General features: G+C 42.9%; 1 protein-coding gene across 1 annotated transcript in view; it reads left to right on the top strand.

The window, feature by feature from the left end:
- Positions 1–335: 335 nt before the first annotated feature.
- The window catches only part of ICOSLG (inducible T cell costimulator ligand), a 253951-nt gene continuing 229828 nt past the window's right edge, over positions 336–24458 (top strand). Inside the window, exon 1 of the mRNA XM_069760392.1 lies at positions 336–419. Within this exon, the coding sequence (XP_069616493.1) occupies positions 403–419 (17 nt within the window). The 5' untranslated portion in view covers positions 336–402. The remainder of the gene's footprint in view (positions 420–24458) is intronic.

Here is a 24458-nt window from a genome sequence, read left to right as displayed (position 1 = left end):
ATGACAAATTGATGTGAGTGGTGGGGATGATAAAGTTATCGTCCCTGGGATCCGCGACATATTGGTGACAGCAGTAAGATGACAAAAATGATCCTCCCTGTGAATTGTGACAGCATATCATATGGATACATGGGTGCGAGAAAATCACATCATCGCAAACGCATTACACACGGACGACCATACGGAGAGCACTCCTGCGACTCTCAGCTTCCATACGGTTAGTGTGACGCCGGCCTAATACTTGGGCAGCCTGTCCACATCCGTACAGCTGTACTACTGTGTATGGGGAAGGAGAACGTGGAACCTCCTGGTGGGTGTTACAGGAAGAGAAAGGAGAAGAACATTCTGGGAACAGAGAGAGGAGCTGCGAAGAGAGCGACCCCGGCACAAGAGACAGCGGCAATGAAACTCCACAGCCCGTGAGTCACACCGATATACGGGGATATACACGTGCACATATATACTGCATGTACACACATCTATACTGTGCACACACATGATATGTATACACTTCACACATATATACTGCACGTACACACATCTATACTGTACATACACATATTATATATACACTTCACACATATATACTGCATGTACACACATATATACTGTGCACACACATGATATGTATACACTTCACACATATATACTGCACGTACACACATCTATACTATGCATACACACATTATATATACACTTCACACATATATACTGCACGTACACACATATACACTATATATACTGTGCATACACATATGTATACACTTCACACATATATACATACTGCACGGACACACATCTATACTGTGCACACATTATATATACACTTCACATATATATACTGCATGTACACACATCTATACTGTGCACACACATGATATGTATACACTTCACATATATATATATACTGCACGTACACACATCTATACTGTACATACACACATTATATATACACTTCACACATATATACATACTGCACGTACACACATCTATATTGTACATACACACATTATATATACACTTCACACATATATACTGCACGTACACACATCTATACTGTACATACATACATTATATATACACTTCACACATATATACTGCACGTACACACATCTATACTGTACATACATACATTATATATACACTTCACATATATATATACTGCATGTACACACATCTATACTGTACATACACACATTATATATACACTTCACACATATATACATACTGCACGTACACACATCTATATTGTACATACACACATTATATATACACTTCACACATATATACTGCACGTACACACATCTATACTGTACATACATACATTATATATACACTTCACATATATATATACTGCATGTACACACATCTATACTGTACATACACACATTACATATACACTTCACACATATATATATACTGCACGTACACACATCTATACTGTACATACATTATATATACACTTCACACATATATATATACTGCACATACACACATCTATACTGTACATACACATATTATATATACACTTCACATATATATACTGCACGTACACACATCTATACTGTACATACACACACATGATATGTATACACTTCACACATATATACTGCATGTACACACATCTATACTGTACATACACATATTATATATACACTTCACACATATATACTGCATGTACACACATCTATACTGTACATACACACATTATATATACACTTCACACATATATATACTGCATGTACACACATCTATACTGTACATACACACATTATATATACACTTCACACATATATATACTGCATGTACACACATCTATACTGTACATACACACATTATATATACACTTCACACATATATATACTGCACGTACACACATCTATACTGTACATACACACATTATATATACACTTCACACATATATATACTGCATGTACACACATCTATACTGTACATACACACATTATATATACACTTCACACATATATATACTGCATGTACACACATCTATACTGTACATACACACATTATATATACACTTCACACATATATACTGCATGTACACACATATATACTGTACATACACATATTATATATACACTTCACACATATATATATACTGCACGTACACACATATATACTGTACATACACACGTTATATATACTGCACATACACACATATACATGCACACTGTCATACGCATAGATACGCTCCTGCACACATACACTGCACACACGTATAGTTCAGACTTCTGCACATTCAGTGTCAGGGATCTCTGTGCACAAAGGGGATTTATCAGCTGCAGGATCCGGTTCTCAGGGAGAAAAAAGCAATAAAGGGGAAAATCCGGGGAATTCCAGAATATTCCGATCTACCCACACCAAATAATAATCAAGAGGAAACACATCTGTAATAACCTTTATAATAGTCTGTGTGCGGACACTGCACAGTACCACTCCTCCTGTATATATACACTGCACAGCACCGCTCCTCCTGTATATATACACTGCACAGCACCGCTCCTCCTGTATATATACACTGCACAGCACCACTCCTCCTGTATATATACTCTGCACAGTACAGCTCCTCCTGTATATATACACTGCACAGTACAGCTCCTCCTGTATATATACTCTGCACAGTACCACTCCTCCTGTATATATACACTGCACAGTACCACTCCTCCTGTATATATACACTGCACAGTACCACTCCTCCTGTCCTGTATATATACACTGCACAGTACCACTCCTCCTGTATATATACACTGCACAGCACCACTCCTCCTGTATATATACACTGCACAGTACCACTCCTCCTGTCCTGTATATATACACTGCACAGCACCGCTCCTCCTGTATATATACACTGCACAGCACCACTCCTCCTGTATATATACTCTGCACAGTACAGCTCCTCCTGTATATATACACTGCACAGTACAGCTCCTCCTGTATATATACTCTGCACAGTACCACTCCTCCTGTATATATACACTGCACAGTACCACTCCTCCTGTATATATACACTGCACAGTACCGCTCCTCCTGTCCTGTATATATACACTGCACAGTACCACTCCTCCTGTATATATACACTGCACAGTACCACTCCTCCTGTCCTGTATATATACACTGCACAGTACCACTCCTCCTGTATATATACACTGCACAGTACCACTCCTCCTGTATATATACACTGCACAGTACCACTCCTCCTGTATATATACACTGCACAGTACCACTCCTCCTGTATATATACACTGTACAGTACCACTCCTCCTGTATATATACACTGCACAGCACCACTCCTCCTGTATATATACCCTGCACAGTACCACTCCTCCTGTATATATACACTGCACAGTACCGCTCCTCCTGTATATACACTGCACAGTACCGCTCCTCCTGTCCTGTATATATACACTGCACAGTACCGCTCCTCCTGTATATATACACTGCACAGTACCACTCCTCCTGTATATATACACTGCACAGTACCACTCCTCCTGTATATATACACTGCACAGTACCGCTCCTCCTGTATATATACACTGCACAGTACCACTCCTCCTGTATATATACACTGCACAGTACCGCTCCTCCTGTATATATACACTGCACAGTACCGCTCCTCCTGTATATATACACTGCACAGTACCACTCCTCCTGTATATATACACTGCACAGTACCACTCCTCCTGTATATATACACTGCACAGTACCGCTCCTCCTGTATATATACACTGCACAGTACCACTCCTCCTGTATATATACACTGCACAGTACAGCTCCTCCTGTATATATACACTGCACAGTACCACTCCTCCTGTATATATACACTGCACAGTACCACTCCTCCTGTATATATACACTGCACAGTACCACTCCTCGTATATATATACACTGCACAGTACCGCTCCTCCTGTATATATACAGTGCACAGTACCACTCCTCCTGTATATATACACCGCACAGTACCACTCCTCCTGTATATATACTCTGCACAGTACCACTCCTCCTGTATATATACACTGCACAGTACCACTCCTCCTGTATATATACACTGCACAGTACCACTCCTCCTGTATATATACACTGCACAGTACCACTCCTCCTGTATATATACACTGCACAGTACCACTCCTCCTGTATATATACACTGCACAGTGCCACTCCTCCTGTATATATACACTGCACAGTACCGCTCCTCCTGTATATATATACACTGCACAGTACCACTCCTCCTGTATATATACACTGCACAGTACCACTCCTCCTGTATATATACACTGCACAGCACCACTCCTCCTGTATATATACACTGCACAGCACCACTCCTCCTGTATATATACACTGCACAGTACCACTCCTCCTGTATATATACACTGCACAGTACCACTCCTCGTATATATATATACACTGCACAGTACCACTCCTCCTGTATATATACACTGCACAGTACCGCTCCTCCTGTATATATACACTGCACAGTACCACTCCTCCTGTATATATACACTGCACAGTACCACTCCTCCTGTATATATACACTGCACAGTACCACTCCTCCTGTATATATACACTGCACAGCACCACTCCTCCTGTATATATACACTGCACAGCACCACTCCTCCTGTATATATACACTGCACAGTACCACTCCTCCTGTATATATACACTGCACAGTACCACTCCTCGTATATATATATACACTGCACAGTACCACTCCTCCTGTATATATACACTGCACAGTACCACTCCTCCTGTATATATACACTGCACAGTACCGCTCCTCCTGTATATATACACTGCACAGTACCACTCCTCCTGTATATATATACTGCACAGTACCACTCCTCCTGTATATATACACTGCACAGTACCACTCCTCCTGTATATATACACTGCACAGTACCACTCCTCCTGTATATATACACTGCACAGTACCACTCCTCTTGTATATATACACTGCACAGTACCACTCCTCCTGTATATATACACTGCACAGTACCACTCCTCCTGTATATATACACTGCACAGTACCACTCCTCCTGTATATATACACTGCACAGTACCACTCCTCCTGTATATATACACTGCACAGTACCACTCCTCCTGTATATATACACTGCACAGTACCACTCCTCCTGTATATATACACTGCACAGCACCACTCCTCCTGTATATATACACTGCACAGCACCACTCCTCCTGTATATATACACTGCACAGTACCACTCCTCCTGTATATATACACTGCACAGTACCACTCCTCGTATATATATATACACTGCACAGTACCACTCCTCGTATATATACACTGCACAGTACCACTCCTCGTATATATATATACACTGCACAGTACCACTCCTCCTGTATATATACACTGCACAGTACCACTCCTCCTGTATATATACACTGCACAGTACCACTCCTCGTATATATATATACACTGCACAGTACCACTCCTCGTATATATACACTGCACAGTACTACTCCTCCTGTATATATTCACTGCACAGTACCACTCCTCGTATATATACACTGCACAGTACCACTCCTCCTGTATATATACACTGCACAGTACCACTCCTCCTGTATATATACACTGCACAGTACCACTCCTCGTATATATATATACACTGCACAGTACCACTCCTCGTATATATACACTGCACAGTACTACTCCTCCTGTATATATACACTGCACAGTACCACTCCTCGTATATATACACTGCACAGTACCACTCCTCCTGTATATATACACTGCACAGTACCACTCCTCCTGTATATATACACTGCACAGCACCACTCCTCCTGTATATACACTGCACAGTACCACTCCTCCTGTATATATATACACTGCACAGTACCACTCCTCCTGTATATATACACTGCACAGTACCACTCCTCCTGTATATATACACTGCACAGTACCACTCCTCCTGTATATATATACTGCACAGTACCACTCCTCCTGTATATATACACTGCACAGTACCACTCCTCCTGTATATATACACTGCACAGTACCACTCCTCCTGTATATATACACTGCACAGTACCACTCCTCCTGTATATATACACTGCACAGTACCACTCCTCCTGTATATATACACTGCACAGTACCACTCCTCCTGTATATATACACTGCACAGTACCACTCCTCCTGTATATATACACTGCACAGTACAACTCCTCCTGTATATATACACTGCACAGTACCACTCCTCCTGTATATATACACTGCACAGTACCACTCCTCCTGTATATATACACTGCACAGTACCACTCCTCCTGTATATATACACTGCACAGCACCACTCCTCCTGTATATATACACTGCACAGCACCACTCCTCCTGTATATATACACTGCACAGTACCACTCCTCGTATATATATATACACTGCACAGTACCACTCCTCGTATATATACACTGCACAGTACTACTCCTCCTGTATATATTCACTGCACAGTACCACTCCTCGTATATATACACTGCACAGTACCACTCCTCCTGTATATATACACTGCACAGTACCACTCCTCGTATATATATATACACTGCACAGTACCACTCCTCGTATATATACACTGCACAGTACTACTCCTCCTGTATATATACACTGCACAGTACCACTCCTCGTATATATACACTGCACAGTACCACTCCTCCTGTATATATACACTGCACAGTACCACTCCTCCTGTATATATACACTGCACAGCACCACTCCTCCTGTATATATACCCTGCACAGTACCACTCCTCCTGTATATATATACACTGCACAGTACCACTCCTCCTGTATATATACACTGCACAGTACCACTCCTCCTGTATATATACACTGCACAGTACCACTCCTCCTGTATATATACACTGCACAGTACCACTCCTCCTGTATATATACACTGCACAGCACCACTCCTCCTGTATATATACACTGCACAGTACCACTCCTCCTGTATATATACACTGCACAGTACCACTCCTCCTGTATATATACACTGCACAGCACCACTCCTCCTGTATATATACACTGCACAGCACCACTCCTCCTGTATATATACACTGCACAGTACCACTCCTCCTGTATATATACACTGCACAGTACCACTCCTCCTGTATATATATACTGCACAGTACCACTCCTCCTGTATAGATACACTGCACAGTACCACTCCTCCTGTATATATACACTGCACAGTACCACTCCTCCTGTATATATACCCTGCACAGTACCACTCCTCCTGTATAGATACACTGCACAGTACCACTCCTCCTGTATATATACCCTGCACAGTACCACTCCTCCTGTATATAGACACTGCACAGTACCACTCCTCCTGTATATATACACTGCACAGTACCACTCCTCCTGTATATATACACTGCACAGTACCACTCCTCCTGTATAGATACACTGCACAGTACCACTCCTCCTGTATAGATACACTGCACAGTACCACTCCTCCTGTATATATACACTGCACAGTACCACTCCTCCTGTATATATACACTGCACAGTACCGCTCCTCCTGTCCTGTATATATACACTGCACAGTACCACTCCTCCTGTATATATACACTGCACAGTACCGCTCCTCCTGTCCTGTATATATACACTGCACAGTACCACTCCTCCTGTATATATACCCTGCACAGTACCACTCCTCCTGTATATATACACTGCACAGTACCACTCCTCCTGTATATATACACTGCACAGTACCACTCCTCCTGTCCTGTATATATACACTGCACAGTACCACTCCTCCTGTATATATACACTGCACAGTACCACTCCTCCTGTATAGATACACTGCACAGTACCGCTCCTCCTGTATATATACACTGCACAGTACCACTCCTCCTGTATATATACACTGCACAGTACCACTCCTCGTATATATATATACACTGCACAGTACCACTCCTCCTGTATATATACACTGCACAGTACCACTCCTCCTGTATATATACACTGCACAGTACCACTCCTCCTGTATATATACACCGCACAGTACCACTCCTCCTGTATATATACACTGCACAGTACCACCCCTCCTGTATATATACACTGCACAGTACCACTCCTCCTGTCCTGTATATATACACTGCACAGTACCACTCCTCCTGTATATATACACCGCACAGTACCACTCCTCCTGTATATATACACTGCACAGTACCACCCCTCCTGTATATATACACTGCACAGTACCACTCCTCCTGTCCTGTATATATACACTACACAGTACCGCTCCTCCTGTATATATACACTGCACAGTACCACTCCTCGTATATATATATACACTGCACAGTACCACTCCTCCTGTATATATACACTGCACAGTACCACTCCTCCTGTATATATACACTGCACAGTACCACTCCTCCTGTATATATACACCGCACAGTACCACTCCTCCTGTATATATACACTGCACAGTACCACCCCTCCTGTATATATACACTGCACAGTACCACTCCTCCTGTCCTGTATATATACACTGCACAGTACCACTCCTCCTGTATATATACACTGCACAGTACCACTCCTCCTGTATATATACACTACACAGTACCACTCCTCCTGTATATATACACTGCACAGTACCACTCCCCCTGTATATATACACTGCACAGTACCACTCCTCCTGTATATATACACTGCACAGTACCACTCCTCCTGTATATATACACCGCACAGTACCACTCCTCCTGTATATATACACCGCACAGTACCACTCCTCCTGTATATATATATATACACTGCACAGTACCACTCCTCCTGTATATATACACTGCACAGTACCACTCCTCCTGTATATATACACCGCACAGTACCACTCCTCCTGTATATATATATATACACTGCACAGTACCACTCCTCCTGTATATATACACTGCACAGTACCACTCCTCCTGTATATATACACCGCACAGTACCACTCCTCCTGTATATATATATATACACTGCACAGTACCACTCCTCCTGTATATATACACTGCACAGTACCACTCCTCCTGTATATATACACTGCACAGTACCACTCCTCCTGTATATATACACCGCACAGTACCACTCCTCCTGTATATATATATATACACTGCACAGTACCACTCCTCCTGTATATATACACTGCACAGTACCACTCCTCCTGTATATATATATATACACTGCACAGTACCACTCCTCCTGTATATATACACTGCACAGTACCACTCCTCCTGTATATATATACCGCACAGTACCACTCCTCCTGTATATATACTCTGCACAGTACCACTCCTCCTGTATATATACACCGCACAGTACCACTCCTCCTGTATATATATATATACACTGCACAGTACCACTCCTCCTGTATATATACACTGCACAGTACCACTCCTCCTGTATATATATACCGCACAGTACCACTCCTCCTGTATATATACACCGCACAGTACCACTCCTCCTGTATATATATATATACACTGCACAGTACCACTCCTCCTGTATATATACACTGCACAGTACCACTCCTCCTGTATATATACACTGCACAGTACCACTCCTCCTGTATATATACACCGCACAGTACCACTCCTCCTGTATATATATATATACACTGCACAGTACCACTCCTCCTGTATATATACACTGCACAGTACCACTCCTCCTGTATATATACACTGCACAGTACCACTCCTCCTGTATATATACACTGCACAGTACCACTCCTCCTGTATATATATATATACACTGCACAGTACCACTCCTCCTGTATATATACACTGCACAGTACCACTCCTCCTGTATATATACACTGCACAGTACCACTCCTCCTGTATATATACACCGCACAGTACCACTCCTCCTGTATATATATATATACACTGCACAGTACCACTCCTCCTGTATATATACACTGCACAGTACCACTCCTCCTGTATATATACACCGCACAGTACCACTCCTCCTGTATATATATATATACACTGCACAGTACCACTCCTCCTGTATATATACACTGCACAGTACCACTCCTCCTGTATATATATACCGCACAGTACCACTCCTCCTGTATATATACACCGCACAGTACCACTCCTCCTGTATATATATATATACACTGCACAGTACCACTCCTCCTGTATATATACACTGCACAGTACCACTCCTCCTGTATATATACACCGCACAGTACCACTCCTCCTGTATATATATATATACACTGCACAGTACCACTCCTCCTGTATATATACACTGCACAGTACCACTCCTCCTGTATATATACACCGCACAGTACCACTCCTCCTGTATATATATATATACACTGCACAGTACCACTCCTCCTGTATATATACACTGCACAGTACCACTCCTCCTGTATATATACACCGCACAGTACCACTCCTCCTGTATATATATATATACACTGCACAGTACCACTCCTCCTGTATATATACACTGCACAGTACCACTCCTCCTGTATATATATACCGCACAGTACCACTCCTCCTGTATATATACACCGCACAGTACCACTCCTCCTGTATATATATATATACACTGCACAGTACCACTCCTCCTGTATATATACACTGCACAGTACCACTCCTCCTGTATATATACACTGCACAGTACCACTCCTCCTGTATATATACACCGCACAGTACCACTCCTCCTGTATATATATATATACACTGCACAGTACCACTCCTCCTGTATATATACACTGCACAGTACCACTCCTCCTGTATATATACACCGCACAGTACCACTCCTCCTGTATATATACACCGCACAGTACCACTCCTCCTGTATATATATATATACACTGCACAGTACCGCTCCTCCTGTATATATACACTGCACAGTACCACTCCTCCTGTATATATACACTGCACAGTACCACTCCTCCTGTATATATACACTGCACAGTACCACTCCTCCTGTCCTGTATATATACACTGCACAGTACCACTCCTCCTGTATATATACACTGCACAGTACCACTCCTCCTGTATATATACACTACACAGTACCACTCCTCCTGTATATATACACTGCACAGTACCACTCCCCCTGTATATATACACTGCACAGTACCACTCCTCCTGTATATATACACTGCACAGTACCACTCCTCCTGTATATATACACCGCACAGTACCACTCCTCCTGTATATATACACCGCACAGTACCACTCCTCCTGTATATATACACTGCACAGTACCACTCCTCCTGTATATATACACTGCACAGTACCACTCCTCCTGTATATATACACTGCACAGTACCGCTCCTCCTGTATATATACACTGCACAGTACCACTCCTCCTGTATATATACCCTGCACAGTACCACTCCTCCTGTATATATACACTGCACAGTACCACTCCTCCTGTATATATACACTGCACAGTACCACTCCTCCTGTATATATACACTGCACAGTACCACTCCTCCTGTATATATATATATACACTGCACAGTACCACTCCTCCTGTATATATACACTGCACAGTACCACTCCTCCTGTCCTCTATATATACACTGCACAGTACCACTCCTCCTGTATATATACACTGCACAGTACCACTCCTCCTGTATATATACCCTGCACAGTACCACTCCTCCTGTCCTCTATATATACACTGCACAGTACCACTCCTCCTGTATATATACACTGCACAGTACCACTCCTCCTGTATATATACCCTGCACAGTACCACTCCTCGTATATATATATATACACTGCACAGTACCACTCCTCCTGTATATATACACTGCACAGTACCACTCCTCCTGTATATATACACCGCACAGTACCACTCCTCCTGTATATATACACTGCACAGTACCACTCCTCCTGTATATATACACTGCACAGTACCACTCCTCCTGTATATATACACTGCACAGTACCACTCCTCCTGTATATATACCCTGCACAGTACCACTCCTCGTGTATATATATATATACACTGCACAGTACCACTCCTCCTGTATAGATACACTGCACAGTACCACTCCTCCTGTATATATACACTGCACAGTACCACTCCTCCTGTATATATACACTGCACAGTACCGCTCCTCCTGTATATATACACTGCACAGTACCACTCCTCCTGTATATATACCCTGCACAGTACCACTCCTCCTGTATATATACACTGCACAGTACCACTCCTCCTGTATATATACACTGCACAGTACCACTCCTCCTGTATATATACACTGCACAGTACCACTCCTCCTGTATATATATATATACACTGCACAGTACCACTCCTCCTGTATATATACCCTGCACAGTACCACTCCTCCTGTATATATACACTGCACAGTACCACTCCTCCTGTATATATACACTGCACAGTACCACTCCTCCTGTATATATACACTGCACAGTACCGCTCCTCCTGTCCTGTATATATACACTGCACAGTACCACTCCTCCTGTATATATACACTGCACAGTACCACTCCTCCTGTATATATACACTGCACAGTACCACTCCTCCTGTATATATACACTGCACAGTACCACTCCTCCTGTATATATACACTGCACAGTACCACTCCTCCTGTCCTGTATATATACACTGCACAGTACCACTCCTCCTGTATATATACACTGCACAGTACCACTCCTCCTGTATAGATACACTGCACAGTACCACTCCTCCTGTCCTGTATATATACACTGCACAGTACCACTCCTCCTGTATATATACACTGCACAGTACCATTCCTCCTGTATATATACACTGCACAGTACCACTCCTCGTATATATATATACACTGCACAGTACCACTCCTCCTGTATATATACACTGCACAGTACCACTCCTCCTGTATATATACACCGCACAGTACCACTCCTCCTGTATATATACACTGCACAGTACCACTCCTCCTGTATATATACACCACACAGTACCACTCCTCCTGTATATATACACTGCACAGTACCACTCCTCCTGTATATATACACTGCACAGTACCACTCCTCCTGTATATATACACTGCACAGTACCACTCCTCCTGTATATATACACTGCACAGCACCTCTCCTCCTGTATATATACACTGCACAGTACCACTACTCCTGTATATATACCCTGCACAGTACCACTCCTCGTATATATATATACACTGCACAGTACCACTCCTCCTGTATATATACACCGCACAGTACCACTCCTCCTGTATATATACACCGCACAGTACCACTCCTCCTGTATATATACACTGCACAGTACCACTCCTCCTGTATATATACACTGCACAGTACCACTCCTCCTGTATATATACACTGCACAGTACCACTCCTCCTGTATATATACACTGCACAGTACCACTACTCCTGTATATATACCCTGCACAGTACCACTCCTCGTATATATATATATACACTGCACAGTACCACTCCTCCTGTATATATACACTGCACAGTACCACTCCTCCTGTATATATACACTGCACAGTACCACTCCTCCTGTATATATACACCGCACAGTACCACTCCTCCTGTATATATACACTGCACAGTACCACTCCTCCTGTATATATACACTGCACAGTACCACTCCTCGTATATATATATATACTGCACAGTACCACTCCTTGTATATATATATACACTGCACAGTACCACTCCTCCTGTATATATACACTGCACAGTACCATTCCTCCTGTATATATACACTGCACAGCACCTCTCCTCCTGTATATATACACTGCACAGTACCGCTCCTCCTGTATATATACACTGCACAGTACCACTCCTCCTGTATATATATACACTGCACAGTACCGCTCCTCCTGTATATATACACTGCACAGTACCACTCCTCCTGTATATATACACTGCACAGTACCACTCCTCCTGTATATATACACTGCACAGCACCACTCCTCGTATATATATATATACTGCACAGTACCACTCCTCCTGTATATATATACACTGCACAGTACCGCTCCTCCTGTATATATACACTGCACAGTACCACTCCTCCTGTATATATACACTGCACAGTACCACTCCTCCTGTATATATACACTGCACAGTACCACTCCTCCTGTATATATACACTGCACAGCACCACTCCTCCTGTATATATACACTGCACAGTACCACTCCTCCTGTATATATACACTGCACAGTACCACTCCTCCTGTATATATACACTGCACAGTACCACTCCTCGTGTATATATATATACACTGCACAGTACCACTCCTCCTGTATATATACACTGCACAGTACCACTCCTCGTATATATATATACACTGCACAGCACCACTCCTCCTGTATATATATACACTGCACAGTACCGCTCCTCCTGTATATATACACTGCACAGTACCACTCCTCCTGTATATATACACTGCACAGTACCACTCCTCCTGTATATATACACTGCACAGTACCACTCCTCCTGTATATATACACTGCACAGTACCACTCCTCCTGTATATATACACTGTACAGTACCACTCCTCCTGTATATATACACTGCACAGCACCACTCCTCCTGTATATATACTGCACAGTACCACTCCTCCTGTATATATACACTGTACAGTACCACTCCTCCTGTATATATACACTGCACAGCACCACTCCTCCTGTATATATACTGCACAGTACCACTCCTCCTGTATATATACACTGCACAGTACCACTCCTCCTGTATATATACACTGCACAGTACCACTCCTCCTGTATATATACACTGCACAGTACCACACCTCCTGTATATATACACCGCACAGTACCACTCCTCCTGTATATATATATATACACTGCACAGTACCACTCCTCCTGTATATATACACTGCACAGTACCACTCCTCCTGTATATATACACCGCACAGTACCACTCCTCCTGTATATATATATATACACTGCACAGTACCACTCCTCCTGTATATATACACTGCACAGTACCACTCCTCCTGTATATATATACCGCACAGTACCACTCCTCCTGTATATATACACCGCACAGTACCACTCCTCCTGTATATATATATATACACTGCACAGTACCACTCCTCCTGTATATATACACTGCACAGTACCACTCCTCCTGTATATATACACCGCACAGTACCACTCCTCCTGTATATATATATATACACTGCACAGTACCACTCCTCCTGTATATATACACTGCACAGTACCACTCCTCCTGTATATATACACTGCACAGTACCACTCCTCCTGTATATATACACCGCACAGTACCACTCCTCCTGTATATATATATATACACTGCACAGTACCACTCCTCCTGTATATATACACTGCACAGTACCACTCCTCCTGTATATATACACTGCACAGTACCACTCCTCCTGTATATATATATATACACTGCACAGTACCACTCCTCCTGTATATATACACTGCACAGTACCACTCCTCCTGTATATATACACTGCACAGTACCACTCCTCCTGTATATATACACCGCACAGTACCACTCCTCCTGTATATATACACTGCACAGTACCACTCCTCCTGTATATATATATATACACTGCACAGTACCACTCCTCCTGTATATATACACTGCACAGTACCACTCCTCCTGTATATATATATATACACTGCACAGTACCACTCCTCCTGTATATATATATATACACTGCACAGTACCACTCCTCCTGTATATATACACTGCACAGTACCACTCCTCCTGTATATATACACTGCACAGTACCACTCCTCCTGTATATATACACCGCACAGTACCACTCCTCCTGTATATATACACTGCACAGTACCACTCCTCCTGTATATATATATATACACTGCACAGTACCACTCCTCCTGTATATATACACTGCACAGTACCACTCCTCCTGTATATATACACCGCACAGTACCACTCCTCCTGTATATATATATATACACTGCACAGTACCACTCCTCCTGTATATATACACTGCACAGTACCACTCCTCCTGTATATATATACCGCACAGTACCACTCCTCCTGTATATATACACCGCACAGTACCACTCCTCCTGTATATATATATATACACTGCACAGTACCACTCCTCCTGTATATATACACTGCACAGTACCACTCCTCCTGTATATATACACCGCACAGTACCACTCCTCCTGTATATATATATATACACTGCACAGTACCACTCCTCCTGTATATATACACTGCACAGTACCACTCCTCCTGTATATATACACTGCACAGTACCACTCCTCCTGTATATATACACCGCACAGTACCACTCCTCCTGTATATATATATATACACTGCACAGTACCACTCCTCCTGTATATATACACTGCACAGTACCACTCCTCCTGTATATATACACCGCACAGTACCACTCCTCCTGTATATATATATATACACTGCACAGTACCACTCCTCCTGTATATATATACCGCACAGTACCACTCCTCCTGTATATATACACCGCACAGTACCACTCCTCCTGTATATATATATATACACTGCACAGTACCACTCCTCCTGTATATATACACTGCACAGTACCACTCCTCCTGTATATATACACTGCACAGTACCACTCCTCCTGTATATATACACCGCACAGTACCACTCCTCCTGTATATATATATATACACTGCACAGTACCACTCCTCCTGTATATATACACTGCACAGTACCCCTCCTCCTGTATATATACAGTGCACAGTACCACTCCTCCTGTATATATACACCGCACAGTACCACTCCTCCTGTATATATACACCGCACAGTACCACTCCTCCTGTATATATATATATACACTGCACAGTACCGCTCCTCCTGTATATATACACTGCACAGTACCACTCCTCCTGTATATATACACTGCACAGTACCACTCCTCCTGTATATATACACTGCACAGTACCACTCCTCCTGTCCTGTATATATACACTGCACAGTACCACTCCTCCTGTATATATACACTGCACAGTACCACTCCTCCTGTATATATACACTGCACAGTACCACTCCCCCTGTATATATACACTGCACAGTACCACTCCTCCTGTATATATACACTGCACAGTACCACTCCTCCTGTATATATACACCGCACAGTACCACTCCTCCTGTATATATACACCGCACAGTACCACTCCTCCTGTATATATACACTGCACAGTACCACTCCTCCTGTATATATACACTGCACAGCACCACTCCTCCTGTATATATACACTGCACAGTACCACTCCTCCTGTCCTCTATATATACACTGCACAGTACCACTCCTCCTGTATATATACACTGCACAGTACCACTCCTCCTGTATATATACCCTGCACAGTACCACTCCTCGTATATATATATATACACTGCACAGTACCACTCCTCCTGTATATATACACTGCACAGTACCACTCCTCCTGTATATATACACCGCACAGTACCACTCCTCCTGTATATATACACTGCACAGTACCACTCCTCCTGTATATATACACTGCACAGTACCACTCCTCCTGTATATATACACTGCACAGTACCACTCCTCCTGTATATATACCCTGCACAGTACCACTCCTCGTATATATATATATACACTGCACAGTACCACTCCTCCTGTATAGATACACTGCACAGTACCACTCCTCCTGTATATATACACTGCACAGTACCACTCCTCCTGTATATATACACTGCACAGTACCGCTCCTCCTGTATATATACACTGCACAGTACCACTCCTCCTGTATATATACACTGCACAGTACCACTCTTCCTGTATATATACACTGCACAGTACCACTCCTCCTGTATATATACACTGCACAGTACCACTCCTCCTGTATATATACACTGCACAGTACCACTCCTCCTGTATATATACACTGCACAGTACCACTCCTCCTGTATATATACACTGCACAGTACCACTCCTCCTGTATATATACACTGCACAGTACCACTCCTCCTGTATATATACACTGCACAGTACCACTCCTCCTGTATATATACACTGCACAGTACCGCTCCTCCTGTCCTGTATATATACACTGCACAGTACCACTCCTCCTGTATATATACACTGCACAGTACCACTCCTCCTGTATATATATACACTGCACAGTACCACTCCTCCTGTATATATACACTGCACAGTACCACTCCTCCTGTATATATATATACACTGCACAGTACCACTCCTCGTATATATATATACACTGCACAGTACCACTCCTCCTGTCCTGTATATATACACTGCACAGCACCACTCCTCCTGTATATATACTGCACAGTACCACTCCTCCTGTATATATACACTGTACAGTACCACTCCTCCTGTATATATACACTGCACAGTACCGCTCCTCCTGTCCTGTATATATACACTGCACAGTACCCTCCTCCTGTATATATACACTGCACAGTACCGCTCCTCCTGTATATATACACTGCACAGTACCACTCCTCCTGTATATATACACTGCACAGTACCACTCCTCCTGTATATATACACTGCACAGTACCACTCCTCCTGTATATATACACTGCACAGTACCACTCCTCCTGTATATATACACTGCACAGTACCACTCCTCCTGTATATATACACTGCACAGTACCAATCCTCCTGTATATATACACTGCACAGTACCACTCCTCCTGTATATATACCCTGCACAGTACCACTCCTCCTGTATATATACACTGCACAGTACCACTCCTCCTGTATATATACACTGCACAGTACCACTCCTCGTATATATATACACTGCACAGTACCACTCCTCCTGTATATATACACTGCACAGTACCACTCCTCGTATATATATATACACTGCACAGTACCACTCCTCCTGTCCTGTATATATACACTGCACAGTACCACTCCTCCTGTATATATACACTGCACAGTACCACTCCTCCTGTATATATACACTGCACAGTACCACTCCTCCTGTATATATATATATACACTGCACAGTACCACTCCTCCTGTATATATACACTGCACAGTACCACTCCTCCTGTATATATACACTGCACAGTACCACTCCTCCTGTATATATACACTGCACAGTACCACTCCTCCTGTATATATACACTGCACAGTACCACTCCTCCTGTATATATACACTGCACAGTACCGCTCCTCCTGTCCTGTATATATACACTGCACAGTACCACTCCTCCTGTATATATACACTGCACAGTACCACTCCTCCTGTATATATATACACTGCACAGTACCACTCCTCCTGTATATATACACTGCACAGTACCACTCCTCCTGTATATATACACTGCACAGTACCACTCCTCCTGTATATATACACTGCACAGTACCACTCCTCCTGTCCTGTATATATACACTGCACAGTACCACTCCTCCTGTATATATACACTGCACAGTACCACTCCTCCTGTATAGATACACTGCACAGTACCACTCCTCCTGTCCTGTATATATACACTGCACAGTACCACTCCTCCTGTATATATACACTGCACAGTACCACTCCTCCTGTATATATACACTGCACAGTACCACTCCTCGTATATATATATACACTGCACAGTACCACTCCTCCTGTATATATACACTGCACAGTACCACTCCTCCTGTATATATACACCGCACAGTACCACTCCTCCTGTATATATACACTGCACAGTACCACTCCTCCTGTATATATACACTGCACAGTACCACTACTCCTGTATATATACCCTGCACAGTACCACTCCTCGTATATATATATATACACTGCACAGTACCACTCCTCCTGTATATATACACTGCACAGTACCACTCCTCCTGTATATATACACTGCACAGTACCACTCCTCCTGTATATATACACCGCACAGTACCACTCCTCCTGTATATATACACTGCACAGTACCACTCCTCCTGTATATATACACTGCACAGTACCACTCCTCGTATATATATATATACTGCACAGTACCACTCCTTGTATATATATATACACTGCACAGTACCACTCCTCCTGTATATATACACTGCACAGTACCATTCCTCCTGTATATATACACTGCACAGCACCTCTCCTCCTGTATATATACACTGCACAGTACCGCTCCTCCTGTATATATACACTGCACAGTACCACTCCTCCTGTATATATATACACTGCACAGTACCGCTCCTCCTGTATATATACACTGCACAGTACCACTCCTCCTGTATATATACACTGCACAGTACCACTCCTCCTGTATATATACACTGCACAGCACCACTCCTCGTATATATATATATACTGCACAGTACCACTCCTCCTGTATATATATACACTGCACAGTACCGCTCCTCCTGTATATATACACTGCACAGTACCACTCCTCCTGTATATATACACTGCACAGTACCACTCCTCCTGTATATATACACTGCACAGTACCACTCCTCCTGTATATATACACTGCACAGCACCACTCCTCCTGTATATATACACTGCACAGTACCACTCCTCCTGTATATATACACTGCACAGTACCACTCCTCCTGTATATATACACTGCACAGTACCACTCCTCGTGTATATATATATACACTGCACAGTACCACTCCTCCTGTATATATACACTGCACAGTACCACTCCTCGTATATATATATACACTGCACAGCACCACTCCTCCTGTATATATATACACTGCACAGTACCGCTCCTCCTGTATATATACACTGCACAGTACCACTCCTCCTGTATATATACACTGCACAGTACCACTCCTCCTGTATATATACACTGCACAGTACCACTCCTCCTGTATATATACACTGCACAGTACCACTCCTCCTGTATATATACACTGTACAGTACCACTCCTCCTGTATATATACACTGCACAGCACCACTCCTCCTGTATATATACTGCACAGTACCACTCCTCCTGTATATATACACTGTACAGTACCACTCCTCCTGTATATATACACTGCACAGCACCACTCCTCCTGTATATATACTGCACAGTACCACTCCTCCTGTATATATACACTGTACAGTACCACTCCTCCTGTATATATACACTGCACAGTACCGCTCCTCCTGTCCTGTATATATACACTGCACAGTACCCTCCTCCTGTATATATACACTGCACAGTACCGCTCCTCCTGTATATATACACTGCATAGTACCACTCCTCCTGTATATATACACTGCACAGTACCACTCCTCCTGTATATATACACTGCACAGTACCACTCCTCCTGTATATATACACTGCACAGTACCACTCCTCCTGTATATATACACTGCACAGCACCACTCCTCGTATATATATATATACTGCACAGTACCACTCCTCCTGTATATATATACACTGCACAGTACCGCTCCTCCTATATATACACTGCACAGTACCACTCCTCCTGTATATATACACTGCACAGTACCACTCCTCCTGTATATATACACTGCACAGTACCACTCCTCCTGTATATATACACTGCACAGTACCACTCCTCCTGTATATATACACTGCACAGCACCACTCCTCCTGTATATATACACTGCACAGTACCACTCCTCCTGTATATATACACTGCACAGTACCACTCCTCCTGTATATATACACTGCACAGTACCACTCCTCGTGTATATATATATACACTGCACAGTACCACTCCTCCTGTATATATACACTGCACAGTACCACTCCTCGTATATATATATACACTGCACAGCACCACTCCTCCTGTATATATATACACTGCACAGTACCGCTCCTCCTGTATATATACACTGCACAGTACCACTCCTCCTGTATATATACACTGCACAGTACCACTCCTCCTGTATATATACACTGCACAGTACCACTCCTCCTGTATATATACACTGCACAGTACCACTCCTCCTGTATATATACACTGTACAGTACCACTCCTCCTGTATATATACACTGCACAGCACCACTCCTCCTGTATATATACTGCACAGTACCACTCCTCCTGTATATATACACTGTACAGTACCACTCCTCCTGTATATATACACTGCACAGCACCACTCCTCCTGTATATATACTGCACAGTACCACTCCTCCTGTATATATACACTGTACAGTACCACTCCTCCTGTATATATACACTGCACAGTACCACTCCTCCTGTATAGATACACTGCACAGTACCACTCCTCCTGTATATATACACTGCACAGTACCACTCCTCCTGTATATATACACTGCACAGTACCCTCCTCCTGTATATATACACTGCACAGTACCCTCCTCCTGTATATATACACTGCACAGTACCCTCCTCCTGTATATATACACTGCACAGTACCGCTCCTCCTGTATATATACACTGCATAGTACCACTCCTCCTGTATATATACACTGCACAGTACCACTCCTCCTGTATATATACACTGCACAGTACCACTCCTCCTGTATATATACACTGCACAGTACCACTCCTCCTGTATATATACACTGCACAGTACCACTCCTCGTATATATATATACACTGCACAGTACCACTCCTCCTGTATATATACACTGCACAGTACCACTCCTCGTATATATATACACTGCACAGTACCACTCCTCGTATATATATATATACACTGCACAGTACCACTCCTCCTGTCCTGTATATATACACTGCACAGTACCACTCCTCCTGTATATATACACTGCACAGCACCACTCCTCCTGTATATATACACTGCACAGTACCACTCCTCCTGTATATATACACTGCACAGTACCACTCCTCCTGTATATATACTGCACAGTACCACTCCTCCTGTATATACACTGCACAGTACCACTCCTCCTGTATAGATACACTGCACAGTACCACTCCTCCTGTATATATACACTGCACAGTACCACTCCTCGTATATATATACACTGCACAGTACCACTCCTCGTATATATATACACTGCACAGTACCACTCCTCCTGTCCTGTATATATACACTGCACAGTACCACTCCTCCTGTATATATACACTGCACAGTACCACTCCTCGTATATATACACTGCACAGTACCACTCCTCCTGTATATATACACTGCACAGCACCACTCCTCCTGTATATACACTGCACAGTACCACTCCTCCTGTATATATACACTGCACAGCACCACTCCTCCTGTATATATACACTGCACAGTACCACTCCTCCTGTATATATACACTGCACAGTACCACTCCTCGTATATATATACACTGCACAGTACCACTCCTCATATATATATACACTGCACAGTACCACTCCTCCTGTCCTGTATATATACACTGCACAGCACCACTCCTCCTGTATATATACACTGCACAGTACCTCTCCTCCTGTATATATACACTGCACAGTACCACTCCTCCTGTATATATACACTGCACAGTACCACTCCTCCTGTATATATACACTGCACAGTACCACTCCTCCTGTATATATACACTGCACAGTACCACTCCTCCTGTATATATACCCTGCACAGTACCACTCCTCCTGTATATATACACTGCACAGTACCACTCCTCCTGTATATATACACTGCACAGTACCACTCCTCCTGTATATATACACTGCACAGTACCGCTCCTCCTGTATATATACACTGCACAGTACCACTCCTCCTGTCCTCTATATATACACTGCACAGTACCACTCCTCCTGTATATATACCCTGCACAGTACCACTCCTCCTGTATATATACCCTGCACAGTACCACTCCTCCTGTATATATACACTGCACAGTACCACTCCTCCTGTATATATATACTGCACAGTACCACTCCTCGTATATATATACTGCACAGTACCACTCCTCCTGTATATATACACTGCACAGTACCCTCCTCCTGTATATATACACTGCACAGTACCACTCCTCCTGTATATATACACTGCACAGTACCCTCCTCCTGTATATATACACTGCACAGTACCACTCCTCCTGTATATATACACTGCACAGTACCTCTCCTCCTGTATATATACACTGCACAGTACCACTCCTCCTGTATATATACACTGCACAGTACCACTCCTCCTGTATATATACACTGCACAGTACCACTCCTCCTGTACATATACACTGCACAGTACCACTCCTCCTGTATATATACCCTGCACAGTACCACTCCTCCTGTATATATACACTGCACAGTACCACTCCTCCTGTATATATACACTGCACAGTACCACTCCTCCTGTATATATACACTGCACAGTACCGCTCCTCCTGTATATATACACTGCACAGTACCACTCCTCCTGTCCTCTATATATACACTGCACAGTACCACTCCTCCTGTATATATACCCTGCACAGTACCACTCCTCCTGTATATATACCCTGCACAGTACCACTCCTCCTGTATATATACACTGCACAGTACCACTCCTCCTGTATATATATACTGCACAGTACCACTCCTCGTATATATATACTGCACAGTACCACTCCT

The sequence above is a fragment of the Ranitomeya imitator genome, chromosome 3, assembly GCF_032444005.1.
Source record: "Ranitomeya imitator isolate aRanImi1 chromosome 3, aRanImi1.pri, whole genome shotgun sequence".
Classification (NCBI taxonomy): Eukaryota; Metazoa; Chordata; class Amphibia; order Anura; family Dendrobatidae; genus Ranitomeya; species Ranitomeya imitator.
Note: the sequence above shows the minus strand (reverse complement) of the source record. Positions and strands in the feature narration are given on the sequence as shown.